This window comes from Monomorium pharaonis, chromosome 1 (genome assembly GCF_013373865.1).
Source record: "Monomorium pharaonis isolate MP-MQ-018 chromosome 1, ASM1337386v2, whole genome shotgun sequence".
NCBI lineage: Eukaryota > Metazoa > Arthropoda > Insecta > Hymenoptera > Formicidae > Monomorium > Monomorium pharaonis.
In genome coordinates, this window is record NC_050467.1 from 9,146,461 (window position 1) to 9,166,170 (window position 19,710).

Here is a 19,710-nt window from a genome sequence, read left to right on the forward strand (position 1 = left end):
GTAATAGTTGTCATATGCGTTCTCCGCGGGGAAGCTTTGTCTCGCATTCCGTTTCGGAGGTCACGACATAGACTTGTTGCATGACATTTTCTTCGATATCTTCCACGGTAACGATCGGTGTGGTGATTTCCACTGGTCTATCCGTGGTGTTAATTATGCTTATAGGGCACATAAAATTTTTCGGCTCTACCATGCATCTGCCAATGTAGATGCCGGGCGAAGTTTCTTTGGCTCGGATTACCCCGGTTTTATTTCGGTTCGTTACTGCACGAACGATGGTTTCGCTGCGCGGTTTTAAAATAATCTTATTATATGGTTTAAGTCGCAGGGTGACGTCTTCTATGGTCACTGTCTTATTTTTGTAGTCGCATGATACATGCTGTTTGCGCAGGAAATCGAGGCCGATTATCCCTTCGTATTCCATAGGGAAATCGTCTCTCACCACGTATATGGCGTGTTTAATTTCTCGTTCGCCTATCGTGATAGTGGCTTGCATCTTTCCTATAGTATGCACTCGGTGGCCAGTTATTCCTACCAGTGATACTTCTTCGGGATAAATTCGTGTTTTTCCCTTTAGGTTTTTTACCTTTATTAATGATATCGTCGCGCCTGAATCGAACAACATGTCGATTTTACCAGCGCGTGTTTCTTTGATTGGGAGCGTAATTAGGTCAAGACCGTCGCATCGTGTGCCGTCTCGTCTTACGTGCGTCACTTGATACGCTCGAGCGCGCGTACTCTGTGTGCGGCTCGTCGCTCCTTCTTCCTCGCTACTGTGCTCGGAGTCAGAGTTTCTTTTTTGCGTTATCGCTTTCTTTCTCGCTCCCGTTATCTCGGTACTTTGCATTTTTCCTTGCGCGTTCGGTACCTTTGCTTTAGGCCGTCCGTGTAGATTCCAACACTCGTTGCGAGTGTGTCCGCGTTTTTTGCAATAGTTGCAAAGCTTGTCGATTGCATTTATACGTTTGTCTGGTTGCGGCAGGGCGTATCTATTACTGCTCCTGTTATTCCGGCAATCCTTACTGTAATGGCCATACTTGCCGCAATTTCGGCAACGGGCGTCGGACTTGTCGTAATGCCTCGGCGAGTCGGGTGTCCGTCTCGTGTTACTCACGGCGGGACCCTTGATTCTTTCCTCTGCGCTTGCGGCTGCTATCGCATCCTGTAGCGTAACGTATCCGCGCGATCGGACTACTGCCTTTGTATCTTCGCGTAGCCCTATTTGATAGTTTTCCAATGCTTGCTGCTGCAGCATTTCTAAAATGATGCGCTTATGTTCGGCCGTGTATTGGTGTCGGCCTTCGATCATCGACTCGTACAGGTCTATTGTGAGCTTATCCGTACGCAGTCCGTAAGCTCGAGCGCTTTCTCCTGGCTTTTGCTTCAGGGTATTGAAGTCGAGCTGTAAATGTGTTGTGCTTCGTTTACTCGCATAGCACGATTCTAATTCCGTTCTTAATTGCACGAAATCGCTTATTCGTCGTGTCTGAAAATCTAACATGGCGCGTCCCTTCAGTTTGGTACACAATATCGCGCCTAGTAAGGACACTTCATCCGACGGATCTATGTTCTCGATCGCGTAAGTCATGGCGCTCAAGAACTCCTGTAATTTACTCGCGTTGCCGTCGAACTCGGGTATCATTCCGCGAGCTTCTTTTAATGATAATATTCCGCGACCTCTCTGTCGGCGCACGTCGTCGTCCGGGTACTCGAACGCGGTTTCTCGCCGGCTATATCGCGTTTGTCGAGGCGCGTGCGGACGTAGTGTTCGCGAATTTGTTTCTCGCACCTCGTTGACTTCGTTGGTCAGTCTCCGGACCTCGTGCATCATTGCACGTAAGGCTTCTCGTATTTCCTGCACATCGTCTCTTTGCGTGGCAGTGCGGGCAAGTCGTGGTGCATTAGCACTTAGTTCGTGGTGCAGATTCTGTAATTCCTGTTCTGCACCGGCGATGAATTGTTGGGTCTCTGCTTGATCGTCGTTAGGCATCGCGTCCGTTTGAAAAAAGTCAGCTGGGTCGAAAATGTCGGACTCGTATGACGTAAGTGAGAACTCGCCTCGTGACGAAACGCGACTAGGGGTGCGACTCTCGTACGGTCGTGTTCGTCGTTCTACACGGTGTTGCCGTGTCGCGTTGAATTCGCCTTGAAACAAACTCGCGTCGAGGTTCGCGAATGGGAATTCTCGTTCGCGGATGACGTTTTCCGGTAACTCGCTATCGTACGGATCTAGTTCTCTACGGACTCTATCGCGTGCTTCTATGACGGCTTGTTCGCAGTATTCGATAGCTCGAGTGGCTTGCTCGCTATGCAACCACGAGTCGTTTGCTATAGCAGCGTCGTTGTCTTTCGACATTCACGCCTATTCTACGCTTACGATAATCGTTATGTGATTACCGGGGGATCAACACGTTTTTACTATTAATAGGGCTTATCGCTTTGCCCTTCGTATTTCGCTTTATACAATATTATTTCGACTTACAGTAACGCTGCGCTTCGCTTCATGTTGTCAGCTGTGTATTGCGGTAGGTCGGTACTCCGGTGTCGCTGATTACGCTGCGTTGAGTGTTGAGCCGTGGCTGAGTTCTGCTCGGCGGGCTCGTCCAGTCAGCTGGTCCTCGAGGTCGTTCAGCTGCTCTCGGCTCGTGACGTCGGTCCCTTGGCCTTGTAGGTAGTTCCTCGTTGGAGTTGTTTGCCTTCCTTCCTGGCAGTTAATCAATCCCACCGCTGCCACCAATTTTGTTGCGCCTTGCGGTACAACAAAATATTTTTGCCGTACCTTGCGGTGCGACAAAAGATTTTTTGGGATTCGTTGTCGCCCAAGGAGTTAGAACTCGCGGAAAGAGGCGGTTTTGTAGGCAGGGTCCTCAAATCACTCACTCACTGATTTTAATTTAAACTGATATAAGATTTATTTCTGTGTTGTACACTGGTTGCGGTCGGCGAAGGTGCCGCGTCGTGTTACAATAGATTAGATACGACGCGTGACTCGGAGCTACCGCGTCGTCTCGTTGCTCGCTTGCTAGCGGCTAAGTCCCGAACTCTTAATGCACTTGTACGGGCCGTACGTATCGGCTTGATTTCTGATTACTGATCCCGCTGGCCGCTGTTCGGCAGCGGCTTAAATAGTGTCGCGGATTTAATTATTAGTGGGGGCATCGGGCCCTCCGTATGACCATATATGGTCATTCCCGCGCGCATCCGGCGCGCGGGAAATATTTGCGAGTTTAGCAACAATTGCCAAAATGCAGGTATGCATTTCCGGTGGCATGATTGTTGCTAAGCTGGCTTCGCTACTTCATTAAGGTGGCTGGTGCGTTGCCCAGTGCGATGACCGGCCGGCAGCGCACGAGGCATGTGTCACCTGACACCTTATGATAGCGAGCCTTCCTCGGCGAGCTATCTTATTATTTTAATATTTTATTTCCTTTATTTTATAATATGTATTTATTGGTTGTGAGTGTTTCGCTCACAACAGGTTTGCGATTTTAGATTTGAAATTGTGGCTAAATAGCGATTGAAAATTGGTTGGGTTAAAGTTAGGAAAAAATACGGGAGGGGTGCAGGGGGAGGTAGTCTTCCCCGCGTTCTCTGGACCACATGGATTTACAAACACGCAAATCACGCATTTTATGTATTATTAAGTGATATAAAATATATATATTCTGGAAATTAAGATAGAAAATAGTGATTGTGCAATTTAATTCTTTCTACATTAATAATAAGGATTTAAAAATTATAGATTTTCTAATTGTACTGTACCACATGGGTTTGCAACTTTCCACGCGTAGCGAGGTCCACTGGCTTTATTACCTTCTTCAATATTTTAGTTTTTTGGGATAGTTTGAGTAAGCATTAAAATTAACTAATAAAACTCGATGTGTGTTAGGTGAGTTATAGGAAGTTTTGAACATTTAATGTTGTTTTTCTAAAAGCTATCGTCTTTGTGGCAAAAATTAATAGGACATAAAATGTGTATTTTGATGAGATTAACAACTTTTATCTGAAATATTTTTCAAAATTTTTATTATTTACGGAAATAATTTTTAAAAAATTATGATTTTTATGGTTTCCGCCATAAAAATCAAATTTACGTTAATTTTCAATATCATATTCGTAATCAGCGTGTCAAAATGCGTAAGTATAGTTTCAAAAAAACCGGAGATGTCTTTTGGAAGTTTATCCGAAATGGTTAGTTAAAATATATTGGATTATAAAGTTTAAGGATCATTGTTTGTAGGAGTAAAACTCAGAAATCTCTGGTTTTATAGTTTTTAAAGCGTTTTCACAAGAGGGTAAAAAAACAGATATGGTGGAGCAAAACTGACATCAGATTCGTTTTTAGCGCTCTAAAATACATGGGTATAGTCTGGTCCATGGTGCAAGTACTTTTTTTGTGGGCCTGTGTAGTATATTGAATAACTGATCGTGTATCAACGTCGGTTTGTGCAGCAATTTCGAGCATTTTAGGCTTGATACGATTTGTCATATCCTTTCTTCCGTCGTAATAGTTTCTGATATACCGCGCGACTGTCCACAACATCTGCAAATTTTATTAATGCTTGCCGCAGTTTTTTTAAAATGATTTTGTGCATCTCTCGTAGTTGACAAATAACTTCGCCGAACAACGAAGAAGACGTTTCGCATATGCCACTTTTTGAATGTCAAATCATTCGCACAGTACATACATTTTTTCAAACTCTGATCCATCTTCTGTCGACCTTGTCATTTCCATTGAATGTTTTCAGGGATTCTTTTACATCTCTGATTGTCAAGACTTGATTTCTTCTACTTGGTCTTTTTTCGGAGACTGGCTCATCTTTGTCGCTCGAATTATCGTTTTTGCTATCATCTTTTTGTTCTTTGTATGCGTCATCATTCTACTTCTGATTGTCGTGATGTTCTGTTTGATCGTGTCCACGCTCGAGTTGCATAAATGGTAACAACTTTGAAATTAACTTATTCTTTAGAGAGAGAGAGAGAGAGAGAGAGAGAGAGAGAGAGAGAGAGAGAGAGAGAGGAGAGAGGGAGAGGGAGAGGGAGAGGGAGAGGGAGAGGGAGAGAGGGAGAGGGAGAGGGAGAGGGAGAGAGAGAGAGAGAGAGAGAGAGAGAGAGAGAGTTCCGCTGTGTTTAGCCATAGTTTTTTTAGTTCTTGCTTTAACTGTTGTCATATTCATCAACTTCGTCTTCAAATCGTTGTCCGTCGTGCAAGCACTAATACGTGGTTCCGCCATTATTTTACTTCTTAAACGTAACTCACACTTGCACAGCCTTTTTTATGTCCCTATACGGAGAGAAAAATTAGCTAATTTTTATATAGAAAATTTGTCAAAAATTATCGCGATTTATAGGAATGTTGATGCAATTATCTTGAAGAAGAAAAAATCTTTTAATTTGCTTAATTTTTAGAAAGTAAAGGATAAAAATTATTTATGTTTTACTAAAAAATAGACAAGAGCACTAAGTATAAATTATCTTACTACGCACGGTAAAATTTATCGTGCCTCCTATAAAAACTTTTTTTCCAATTTAATACAAACTATAGGTACATCTAGCATTGCTTAAACTTCTACGAGAAAAACGGTCACCTATCCAATCGTGAACCGCCGCTGACGTTGCTTCACTTCGAAGACTTTACGAAAACTAACACTTTGTGATGATCTATAAAAACTTTTTCCAATTTAATACAAATTATAGGCACATCTAGCATTGCTTAAACTTCTGCGAGAAAAACGGTCACCTATCCAATCGTGAATCGCCGCTGACGTTGTTTCACTTCGAAGACCTTACGAGAACTAACACTTTGTGATGATCTATAAACATTCGATGTTTATGGATACATATTTATGGCCACATATGTGATTAATAATTATTGAATTGTTCAAAGTATTGTTATAAAAACATAAAGCAGATATAGTATAAATAAAAAATTGATATAGGAGATCTTCAACAAGAAAATATGTTCAGAGAGATTTATTTGAGAAAGTAATTGTGATTATTTTTTTTTAATTTCTACAAAGTTTGATATTTATATAAAATATTAAAAACTCATATGAATTTTTACTTTTAATAAATATTTTTACATCTATAGAAATTTTTTCCGCCAGGAATCAATTGCATATATTGAAATAAAATTTACTGAAATTCACTATATTCATTGAAATTTATCTTCAATTGATCGAAGACTACCAAATGACGCAATACGTAATATTATTTGTTTCTTTGTCACTTAAATACATAATCAACGCGATATGAAACTCGATGGTATGCAAACAAGATAAAAAGTTCTCAGATGGCAGGATAAAATTCTATGAACTGATCTTTAACTATTCTGTAGCGTAAAAGAAAAATTTACAAGGAGCACAATAAAACATGAGAAAATTTTTATATTTAATCATATTATAAGTAACCATTAATTTTTCGCCAAAATCAAGTAAAAATAATTTTTTATATACATTTTACTATATTAAATTAAAAATTTTATCCCAATTTTTTTGAAAAACTGATTTATTTATTTAAAATTGTCCATAACAAACAGTAATTTTTCTCTTGTTCCCTTATACAATTACATTAGAAAACACGTTTGCACTCAGGTTATAGTTTCAAGCACGGTAATTTTTCTAGAATTTTTCTCTCCGTGTACATTTTGGGGATGTAGTCTTGGCTGAGCCTTCCAAAATATGTAGAACATAATAATTTAGAAGTGTAGGGAATATAAGAATATAATTTATTTGAGATGACAGAGATTACATGAAATGTGAGTCCTTTGGACGGCTACGACTGACCAAGATATAGCTCTGCTCACGGTTTTACAGTCGGAAATCCGGAAAAACAAAATGCCGACAAAAGAAAATGTGCGGTTCGGAACTACTTTTATAGCGGCCCACCAAAGAGATCCCCGTTGCCGACACGCCGCTATGATCTTACGTCGCCAAATGGATCGACGTCGCGACGCGCTGCTATGATCCTGATGACAATGGATCACCGTGGAATTTTGAGAAAATGCTCGAGCAATTATTTTACAGCTAAAATTTCCTTCAATAATGTAATAATAAGATCATAGTTGTTTACTAATTTATAACTATTACGTGTTATTGAAAAAAGTAATTCGTTAGTTGACTTGTTACGTAATGAGTAAAAGTATCTAACTAACCTGTACTAATGCGTTACTTTAATTTATTACATAATGAAAAAAATTATTTTTTGTTACACATGCGTTATTTTCTGCACTTGTAACACAAATATCTATTTTTAAATGAGTAACATGTAATAGTAATGAATTATTTGCTAAAAGTAACTACGTCAATTTTGACATTATTCTGATTACAAAAAATTGTAATGTTAATATCAAATTGTTATTACAAATAATTAGAGATCAGATTGCGGTGCTGTTTTCTACACTTCAAGAGCGTACTAGCGGTTGAGCGCCGCGAGAAGAAGTACTGTATATGGTCGCGCTAGTCTAGCGTTCTAATGTAACAGAGAAATCACCGTCGTATAAAGTGCTAAAATATGTTTTTGTATATATGTGTGTACGTACGTATGTATATATTTATGTATATAAAATAAAAACATATAGGAGGGGGTAGGGGAAAGGGGGGTAAGATGACGACCTTAACCATCTGCCTACACACTAGGGCGGCTCGAAATACACCGAAGTAAGTGTGGTGTTTGATCCTAGTGCGGGAAAGTTGCGTTCTGGCGTCAATAATAACTGCAAAAATTGAAACCTGTTGGTCGATATCTTCTGTTCTGGCAAGAGTCTTGAAGTTTCGAAAATTTTGTGAAAAAAAGTAAAGTAACTTAGAAGTGTTTATCGCTTTTGTTGCAACCGTTAATGCTAAAAATATTCAAAAAACAGTGCTTTTTATAGCTTAAGATAATGTAATGAAATTTACTTAGGGAGAGCATCAACGGTGTTGAATCCACAGATTCCACAGTTTACGCCTCGTCTTGCTTGTAACAAGTTTTGACTCGATGAAACTTGCGGTCTGTGCATTAATTCCTTAGTAAGGTATTACTCGCTACTGTTTTTTCATTATTAGTGATTCTCGCTATAGCTTACTTGTTCTTTGATCTTGTTTTCTGTTTTTCTTCTGTCCCTTCTTTGGTTTCCTTTATTTGTTTATTCTAAATTATGAGTATCAAGAAACCATCAAAATTCGTCTTTTGACAAACTATAAACTGTTCTCTTTTTGGCCCACCAAAGGATTTCAGTAGTCAAAGAATACTTCCAACATATAAGGATGTTATTTCCTCCTGTTTACACGAACGATGGGTAATGGGCTCCGAGTCAGGTGGTAATCGGGAGCCCCGTTTTTCTGACATTGTTGACAGAGTTGCCACAAAGCTACAAAAAATCTATGACAAAGCATCTATTTTTACTGTTACCCGACAACGCATTATTGCCATGCTATAGTGTTACCATAAAAAATACGTTGGCATTAAAGACGGTCTGAAGCGAGTCGACCAGAGCAAAACAGTGAAGGCTAGAGTTGATAATTTCAAACAAAACGCAGATTATTATTTGACATTTCAGCCTGCAAATGTCCTGGTTTCAACGAACTTTGTTCTTGTCTCAAAGACAAAAAGATATCAAAAATTGAACAACAATTTCTTACAAAACAAAGATGTGAAAGAAAAATGGGTGTAAGGAAAGTGGATATTACTGAAACTTTAAAACTTGAAAAAAGACAATAGCGTAAGGTTCAAAGATCTGTTTTAAGTACTTCTTCAGTCTCTACTTTATCATCAAGCATGTTAGAGGATGTACAAGAAGCCAATGATAGTGATAATGGCAACTTGATGAACGATGATGACGAGTTTCAAACATGGGCATCTACTTCCAGTGTTAATGATAGTTTATCTCAAGGCAGAATTAAGCGAAAAAAATACTACATTGGTCTCAAAGATATGGTATCTTGAACAGAGCAGCAGCGGCAATTGCTTCAAATGTTCTTCAGGATATAGGCTTAATTTCCGAAACAGACAAAACTTGTTATTGACAGAAACAAAATATTCCGGGAGAAAACCCGAATAGGCAAGGAATTGAGAGAAAAAGCCCAACAAGATGGTAATAATTTAATTGGTCTTTATTTTGACGGCCGCCATGACAGCACCTTATCCAAAGTCAAGCAGGGGGCCAAGTATTTCCAAAAAACTGTTAACGAAGATCACTATTCACTGGTTAGGGAACCAGGAACCAAACATTTAGGTCATGTATCACCAAAATCAGACTGTAGTGTTGATATAGCAGAAAGTATTGTATATATATCTATATAAATAAAGACATTCTTGGTGACATCACAGATCTTTGTGTTGTAGGTTGTGATAGGATTGTCATTAATACAGGCATTTATGGAGGCGTCACAAGACTCTTAGAACTGAAGGTAGGCATACCGCTTTATTGGGCTATCTTTTACATTTCAATGAGCTTCTCAGACATCTTTTTACTAACGTAGACGATCCAAGTTCTGGATCAAAAGCCTATTCTGGTCTTATTAGTCAAAAGTTGGAAAGGTGAAGAGCTTCCAATAGTTCGCTTCGACGCCATGGACTGTGAGTTAACTCCTGTCGAACCTTCGATACTCAGCAAAGACCAAAATTATATGTTTAGAATTGCTTCTGCCATCCTAAGCCGACAAGGTGCCAGATGACCTTGCTAAGTTTAAGCTAGGAACATTAAATCTATCGTTGGTTGACTATTGCGAATAGAATTTTGAGGCTCTATGTTTCCACTCCAAGACTCAGCACATCTCTTAAATTGTTAGTGAACTTCATTTTAAAAGTTTATGCTCCATCATAGTTTCGGATAAAATGTAAACACTCCATCAAAGATTGCGCACGTCATGTTTGGCACGTTATTAAGTCATCCCGTTATTTGCCAAAGAAGCACAGGTTGGTGATTAATAGTGTCATATCTAGAAATGCTTTCTTTGCCACACCTAAAAATATTCTCCTGGCCATGATCACAGATGAAAGAGACAGTGTAAGGAAACTTGTTGTGCACAGAATTTTAACAGCACGTAAACAGGATGAGTCCTCTGAAATACGGAAATATGACATCTCAAGAATCAATTTTGAAGCATCTGATTATATTGACATAATTGACTGGAATAATTGTGTTGTGTCTTCACCACCGGCACTTGATTATATCAGCAATGAGTCTCTGAGCCAGATGATGCGAGAGGGAATAACCCCTAAATTTTGGGACTTCGAGAGTTTCCCATGCCACACTCAAGCAGTAGAGCGCATAGTGAAACTTGTGATGAAGGCTTCAAGTAAAGTCATCGGCCCTGAAGCAAGGAACGACTTTATTTGTCCTATTCTTGAATCTCGTAAAAAAATGCCTCTGTTTGAGAATAAGTCTCATTATTAATTAACTTTCTCCCTTATTAATTCTCTGATTTTGATAAATTTTTTCCCTGACTTTGTTTTTAAAGTCCACAAAAAGAAATTTTACCACTTTACACGACAATGCTCTCTTTACTACATTTTTGAATCACTAAACTAGTGTGGCCATATATGTTACTGCTTTTCGCGGTGCTCGACTGCCAGCACGCTTTTGGAATGGAGAAAACAACACTGTAATCAGGTGTCTAAATAACAATTATAAATAACGATAATGTTATTTATAGGTGTTACTCGTAATTTTTTATCCCTGGATTTTTTTAATTTAAAAATTAATTTTATATATTTATTTTCTTAATTCTTTAAACAAAGTAATACACTTAATATGAGATCTACATTGCAAATATATTGCAATTGAATTAATATATGTTAAATTAATATTGAATTGCATGTTGAATTAATATTTATAACATATTTGACGGACATTATTTTATTGGACATTAGAACGAATATTTCTAAATTATTTAAAATATTTAAAATTATTTAAAATATTTTTTTAACATTGAATCTCTATTATGTTTTGAAATGTACGTATTTAATATTCGAAATATTGTAGGTCAATGTTTTTGAATGTGATTCAATGTTTATATGTATACAAGTTACAACATTGAATACAAACATTATATTGTCTTTTTTATTATCAGGGAGATATTCCTATCGTTCCACAAAAAATTATCACCAATGCTCTGCCTGTAATAACGTCCGTTAGCAATGGAGATTGGTCCATTAATCCTACAGAACGGGCGAAATACGATCAGCTTTTTGATAGTTTGCAGCCATCTAATGGCTATATATCAGGAAATAAAGTTAAAGGTGTTCTCATGGATAGCAAGCTTCCCTTGGATACTCTCGGCAAGATTTGGGACTTGGCGGATATGGACAAGGATGGTATGCTGGATAGACATGAATTTGTAGTTGTAAGTATTGATTATTTTTTCACTTATATGCTGAAATAACATTTGCCGTATATATATAATAATTGTACGATTGCTGTAGTATTAGCTGAAACAATTCGTAATGGCAGTGTACACCGACGAGATACTATTAGTATAGATACTAATAGTATCTCGTCGGTGCAGTATAATATAAATTTTGATAGATTTTTTTATAGAATTCTTTATATATATAATTTTTGAAATAAAAAAATTTTCAGAATATTACAATTTGTAACTGTATAATTTTATAACTTTTTAAAAGAATTTTTAGATTTTTTGTATAAATTGGATTACTTTTTAAAAGCGCTATAGAACTTTTTATATTTTTTAGAATTTATACTTGGATATTATGTATAAATTGTATATAAATTCTAAAATATTTTAAGATTTTTAAGATTTTTTACTATAATTGAAAAAAGTTATAAATTTGAAAAGATTTAAGATATTTTTTGGAAATATAAAATATAAAATAAGAATACTTACAAATACTATAAGATATTATGAGAAATCTTCATATATTTTAGAACTTTTCATGTTTATGTAATAAATTTTAGTCTCCAAAATTTTTATAATTATTAGACAAACGCGCGCTTTGCGCGCGCTATTTAACTTTTTATCTTTTACTTTCTAAAAATAAATTAAAACGCTAATTGTATAAATAACCATCTATACAAGTTTGACAGCTGACAAAATTCAATCGTAATGATAGCTACTCCCACAACATAAAGTGAGCGCAGCAAGAGAACCAATTAACATCGCGGAAAAGAGACGATCACTTCGAGATTTGCGACTATCGATATAACATGCACTTTAAAAAAGGGATTAGATCAAGCGCGCGCTTCGCGCACGCCAAATGTTATTTTTTTTATTTTTTATACTCTGCATAAAATTGCTACTGCATATAATATATACATAATGGTTTATTTCTTATGCCTTTCGGTTATAACATGATTACATAATTACATAGGATTCTCAAGGACTGTTTAGGCTTTTCTTTGTCATTTCTTGTCTCTAATACATTTTTCATCTACTTTCTACATATATCTATCTCTGATAACATTTTCCCAATAAAGAAATTTTATTTTCGTAATTCTGTAAATTTTTTAAATAAATGTTTTCTAAAGTCTCAACTTTTAAATTGCATACCTTATGCTTGTTCTCCTCTTCTTTTTTCCAGTATCTATTCCCTAATGCGTTGTTTTTACACCTAAATCTAGCTATCATTGACTGATTCCTACTTTTATACTCCACTAAATTATACAAAGGTTCCTTATCTGTTTTTATTTCTTTATACCGTCTATTATATTTTGCCCACATTGTTTCTTCATATTTTTCTTGTTTTTGTTCGTCTCTGTTTACCTTTTCTAACAAACTCCTTCCCTTCTAATCTTAGCCTACCTATTTCCTGAACATCTACTAATTTTAACTTATAATAATTTTATTTCATTCTTTTCTTACTTTGATTCTTCTTTCTTTTCTTTAATTTCTCTCCAACATTGTAAAATTATCTTATTCTTCTTTTTTGCTTTATACTCTTTTTCTTTTCTTTATATTTCCAGTTTCTATTCTTACTTTATCCATCTTTGTCTTCTCTAGTACTATATCCCATGGTATTAAAATCTAAACCCAAAGTTCATCTAATATACTTCTTTTGAATTCTCACAATTTTTATTTCTTTTCAATTCCAAATTTTAGCTGCATATAGTTCTTCTTTCGAAATAGTTTTTAAATTTTTATTGTTCTATTCTCCATACCTATGTATTAGTATTCTTACTTTTTTAATTGTCTCTTATGTGTGTCTCTGTTTTTCTGAAAATAATACCCTAAACATTTAAATTCTTTAACTTCTTCGATTTTTTTATTTCACTATTTCTTCATTTATTTCACCAATTTTCTTCATTCTTCTTTCTATTACCTTTTGGAACACAAAAATTTTCGACTTTTCTACATTTAAATTTAGCTCTGTTTTTTTCTCAAAATATGATTTGAGAAATCTATTTATAATTTTTTTCAATAATATATTTACAAATAAAATTTATATACAGGGTGTAATGTAATCGGAAGCCATCCCGTAATGGGAAGATAGACGGGATCGAGATGAACATAAAAGTCCAACATTGTCTTGGGTTAGGTCTATCAACAATCGAGATATAAATTTTTCAAATTGTACGAATGAGAGCGCGCCGTGTGAAGAGCCGAGACGCTCGAGCTGTAGCGCGGCCCACTGTGTCGAGCATTGGCTGCCGGCGGCGGGGGGAAAGGAGCAGAAGCGGCGCCGCTGCCTGTGCTTCGCCGCCCTCGCGTCTCGCCGCACCGCGCCTACACTCGCGGCGATGGCCGCTACGCACATTCGCGATTACTTGACAAATTAGGAGTTAGCAGAGATATGACAAATTAAAACCGTAATAAACTGCTGTGATTAAGAAAGTCGAAAGAGCAAAAGCGATAGAAACTTATGGAATCTACAAATAATCTAATTTCTATCGTAATTGTGAATAAGTAAATTAATAAAAGTTTTTCGTACATTCACGAAAGAATCTTTCTTTTTCTTAAATATCTTATTTACAGTATCATACAATTCTAACTTTGTTTCTCATCGAATTGTGTCGTACTGTTAAATCCTTGATGAAAACATTAATAAAAAATTACCATAAATTCACGATTGATTCTCAAAGTAATAATTTTCTTTTATAAGTGTATTATAATATTTGCCGCATCAAATTCTCTCATCGTTTCTTATCGTTTTTCTTTTCATGAAATGTTAAATTAACGAAGGTTTATCACAATTAACATCTATGATTCTTTATACATTCTCTTTTCGTAAATATTTAATTAGAAAATTACAAAATGCGCAATATATCCATATAATATGTTACACTCTTTGTTCATAACACGATAGAAAAATATTTCTTGATGTAACGATTTCATAATAGATTATGCCTTCTACGATAATTATGCTTAGAGATCGATGTTCAATATCAAGTATTGTTAATACAAGAAGAGTTTTTCTTTCATAACGATAGGGAACTTGAAATTTCTTTTATCTTTAATTACATTATTAATTACGACAGTAATTTTTACTGATTGATTCAGAACAGATATAAAAAAAAATACAAGAATTTAATTGATTTCTCTTTTGTAATCCATTACTTGTCTGAATAAAAAAAAAGAATTTCAAGAAGTGATATCATTGATATCAATGATATGTCTCCGTAGATATTTTGTCATATTCCAACGAGAAAATATACTTTCCTAACAGGAAACGAGAGAACGATAGACAATGATATCACTTCTTGAAATTCTTTTTTTTTATTCAGACAAGTAATGGATTACAAAAGAGAAATCAATTAAATTCTTGTATTTTTTTTTATATCTGTTCTGAATCAATCAGTAAAAATTACTGTCGTAATTAATAATGTAATTAAAGATAAAAGAAATTTCAAGTTCCCTATCGTTATGAAAGAAAAACTCTTCTTGTATTAACAATACTTGATATTGAACATCGATCTCTAAGCATAATTATCGTAGAAGGCATAATCTATTATGAAATCGTTACATCAAGAAATATTTTTCTATCGTGTTATGAACAAAGAGTGTAACATATTATATGGATATATTGCGCATTTTGTAATTTTCTAATTAAATATTTACGAAAAGAGAATGTATAAAGAATCATAGATGTTAATTGTGATAAACCTTCGTTAATTTAACATTTCATGAAAAGAAAAACGATAAGAAACGATGAGAGAATTTGATGCGGCAAATATTATAATACACTTATAAAAGAAAATTATTACTTTGAGAATCAATCGTGAATTTATGGTAATTTTTTATTAATGTTTTCATCAAGGATTTAACAGTACGACACAATTCGATGAGAAACAAAGTTAGAATTGTATGATACTGTAAATAAGATATTTAAGAAAAAGAAAGATTCTTTCGTGAATGTACGAAAAACTTTTATTAATTTACTTATTCACAATTACGATAGAAATTAGATTATTTGTAGATTCCATAAGTTTCTATCGCTTTTGCTCTTTCGACTTTCTTAATCACAGCAGTTTATTACGGTTTTAATTTGTCATATCTCTGCTAACTCCTAATTTGTCAAGTAATCGCGAATGTGCGTAGCGGCCATCGCCGCGAGTGTAGGCGCGGTGCGGCGAGACGCGAGGGCGGCGAAGCACAGGCAGCGGCGCCGCTTCTGCTCCTTTCCCCCCGCCGCCGGCAGCCAATGCTCGACACAGTGGGCCGCGCTACAGCTCGAGCGTCTCGGCTCTTCACACGGCGCGCTCTCATTCGTACAATTTGAAAAATTTATATCTCGATTGTTGATAGACCTAACCCAAGACAATGTTGGACTTTTATGTTCATCTCGATCTCGTCTATCTTCCCATTACGGGATGGCTTCCGATTACATTACACCCTGTATATATATATTGACAGATAAAATATTTACAAAATATTTATAATATTTATTTGAATATTTTATAAATATTTATCCAAATATTTTATAAATATTTTTGTGATCTTAGATTTGACATATCATAAAAATTTATCATAAATATTATAAAAATATTTATAAATATTTACAAAACATTACTACAAATCTTTATTTTTTATTTACCATAAATATTGTATAAAATATTTAATTTATATTTTAATAATATGTTGAATAAAGATTTTTTTTATGTATATAAAATATGTATAAAATATTTATATATAATATTTTTAAAAAATAAATAGAAATTAATAATTATAAATATTTATCATAAATATTGTGTAGAATGGATAATTTTATAACTTTTTAGCAATTTTTCAAAACTTTTTGAGAAGTGGATTATTTTTTAAAAATGCTGAGAAAGTATTTGTATTTCTAGAATTTATTATATTTTTCTAGAATTTATTATATTTATATGTGATTACTAAAATAGTTTAAGATTTTTAAGATTTCTTAACATTTTATAATTTTTAATTATAATATAATTTTTGAAAGAGACTTATATAAGCTGTTGAATATTAAATCTTTAACATTTAAGACATTTTTTCAGAAATCTTTTTAAATGTTTATAAAATATTTAAGAATTTCTAAAAATATAAGATTTGAGATTTTTTCTTAGTAAATACGAAAAAAAGTATCTTGATATTACTTTTTTTTATGCGATATAACAATATTTGTATCAATTTTTATTGTATTTTCTTATTTTTTTAAATCTAACTTTGATTATTATTGTGTAGGCTATGCATCTTGTATATAAAGCGCTGGAAAAATATGCGATACCAAGTGTACTTCCACCAGAGTTAATGCCACCTGGTAAAAGGAAAGATATTATTATCCCCAAGTCTAAGTCTTCTACGCCGATGGGAATGGCAATCGTGATGTCGTCACCGCAGTCGCAACCACCGCCGATTCCACCTCTACCAAATATGGCGGGCGTAAAGAGCTTAACCGGGTTAGATGCTGTGAAAGTATTTATCTTTTGAACTGTAATTTAAAAGCTCAGACAGCGTTAAATATTCATAAAATATTTGATTTATATTCTAAATATTTTGTTTTATAAAGTGTAAATTGATAAGTATCAAATATTTTAGAAATTATTCCTGAAAGCATTAAAAATCAGTTGTATAAATATGGGTAAAAGAACGCTTTTGCGGTAGGAGCAATTTTATTGTAAAATAATGGAATATCTTGAAAACGAAATAATTGATAAAAAATGTTTCAGATAAAAATTATATGGTCTGAAGGGAAATAAATAAATGGTAAAATTAATTTTCAAAAGAATTAATTTTTTAAGGTTATACATGAAGATTTTATTTTTTTAATTATATGATTTTCAATGATTTTATAATGATTTGTTTAATTATTTTGTATATAAAAATATCAAAGTAGAGCTATTAAATTAAAGTAGAACTATTAAAAATTTAGTAGAGGCGTAGGATTATAAACCATCATTTTGTTTTATTTTATTGAAATTACTCAGTAAATATGTGACATAATTCTTGTTGAGACAAATTTATTACCCATAAAGTTGTACCAGTTATGTTATAAGCAGTTCTTTGGATATACATAACGATTAACAATTTATTGAAGGAGGAAAAATATGGTGATTGTGGAACCTGTAAGGAAATGTGGAACATTATTACCAAATATATTCTTAAATTTATTTTTATTTGTAAATAATAAAAAATTATTAATGTTCTTTGATAGATTTTGCACATTATTGTCACAAAAGTATCTTGTACATAGTATTACAGAAAAGTATATTAAAAAAATATATAAAAGAATTTTTAGTTTTTGCGACTTTGCATTATAGAAGTATTATAAGAGTATTATAACAAATAATATATATATTAGCTAATAAGTAAAATAAAAGTATTACATTCAAATTACAATTAAATTACATTCAAAGGGATTATGAGACTCAGACTCCCAACACTCGCAGTGTTCCATAATCCTGAACACAGGCAATATAACTTTACACGTTAAATGCATATATGCATTACATCAATTAAATAATTATTTGAAAACAATATTCAAATCCTTCAAGCAATACTAAAGATTAATATTCGATATATTTCTCTGACTAATTGAACAAGTATACGAAGTATACGAAATATTGTGAATTCCATAATTCCTTATCTAGTCCATAAATGCCTTCTCTAGTTTACGAAATTTTAGATTTCTAGCATATTTTAACAATGCATAATTATGAAGTCAGTTGCTCTATTTCCGAGATATTTCATTGTCATGATAAAATCCTTCTATCTTAGAAACTAATCATTTCTAGAATCATGTTTATATAAACTTTTTTTAATGTTTGGTTGATGAAAATAGTTTCTAGAATATTTCACAATTATTTATATCCTTTATACGAAATAGTAGAAGAATGTTTATAGAATGTTAATAATGCTCAGTATATCGTATAAACACTATTATATATATATTATTAAAGTTGCTCATTTATATATACTATTTGTTCACTTATATATACTATTAAAGTTGCTCACCCACGAACAGTTTGTCTCTTTGCTACTGAATAGATGGCAAAGTTATATTTCTCGTAAATAAAAACCGTATATGAAAAAGCAGACTATGAGATCCTTTATCCATGTTTTGATAAAAGGATTTTTTGAAGATAAATCCTTAAAAATTGAATTTTAAAGTGAAAGTAAATGAGATATGTTTTGACATTTTGTTATACATTAATTCAAGGACTTGATGGAAAAATTATAATTTTTTGATATGTACGGATTATTCTCTGAACATGTGATGATTGTTTTGTTTTGTTTGAATATTCTTAACAATTCTAAAGTACGGATTTTTTATCCACATTTGATTATCGTCTTTATTTTGTGAATATTCCGAAATATTCTAAGAATGATACGTGGAATTGATTATGAATGGTTCTTGAATATTTAGCGTTAGATGAGTAATAACGCTGATTTTGTATTATGAAAATTTATGTTTCTTATATTATGTATTCTTAGACGAGCACGCAGTGGGTAGTCTCAACTGAGGATCAAATAGCCGCAGAGAAATTGTTTTTACAAGCTGATCTGGACAGAGATGGATTTGTTTCTGGTGTAGAAATCAAGGATGTCTTCCTACAAAGTAAACTTCCGCATCATGTATTAGCGCATATATGGTAACGACAGTACTATTTTATTATCATGGAATTTTTTAAATTTAGAAAATCTCACAATTATGATAGTCAGAAAATATGGATCTCAAACAATTTTATTTTAGGGGACCTTGGGGCAGAATGGGATAGCGGGGTAAAATGAGACTATTATTGTTATTGCATGGTGCCGCAATCGTGAAAATTCGTGAACTGCTTCAACAGGTCGTCATAAGACTGAGGCAATGTTGTTAATTGTAACAAATTTTCCACATGGTTACGGCACCATGCAATGAAAATAATAGTACTGTCCCATTTTACCTCACTATTCCATTCTGCCCTAGGTTGCCCTATTTATGATAAATTAGTAAAAGTTAACACTAAATTATATTATAAAATTATTTTGTAAAATTTTTCGAAATTTTACCAATTTTTTAATAAAACTAGCAAAATTCTTCAAGTTTATATTATCTTGTTATTATCATGATTGTGAGAATAATTTCTATAAGAAAATTCTCTTATGCAAACAATTTATCGAAAATTACCAACAATAATATTAATGAAAAACCGTTTAATGAATTAGGAGTTTGTGCGATATTTGTCAAAGTGGAAAACTAAATAAGGAACAATTTGCCATTGCTATGTGGCTTATCAAGCAAAAACTTAATGGCATAGATCCTCCGGCAAGTTTAACTCCTGAAATGGTACCGCCTTCTATTCGAAAAACTGGAGAAACTATAGTGGTA

At 33.8% G+C, this 19,710-nt stretch overlaps 1 protein-coding gene across 2 annotated transcripts in view; it reads left to right on the forward strand.

Moving 5' to 3' along the window:
• LOC114254745 (epidermal growth factor receptor substrate 15-like 1) overlaps positions 1–19,710 on the forward strand; it is a 129,203-nt gene that overhangs the window by 23,545 nt on the left and 85,948 nt on the right. For both annotated transcript variants that reach the window (XM_036286121.1, XM_036286124.1), the window contains exons 4-7: positions 11,055–11,327; positions 16,584–16,814; positions 18,834–18,991; positions 19,548–19,707. In XM_036286121.1, the coding sequence (XP_036142014.1) occupies positions 11,055–11,327; positions 16,584–16,814; positions 18,834–18,991; positions 19,548–19,707 (822 nt within the window). The remainder of the gene's footprint in view (positions 1–11,054; positions 11,328–16,583; positions 16,815–18,833; positions 18,992–19,547; positions 19,708–19,710) is intronic.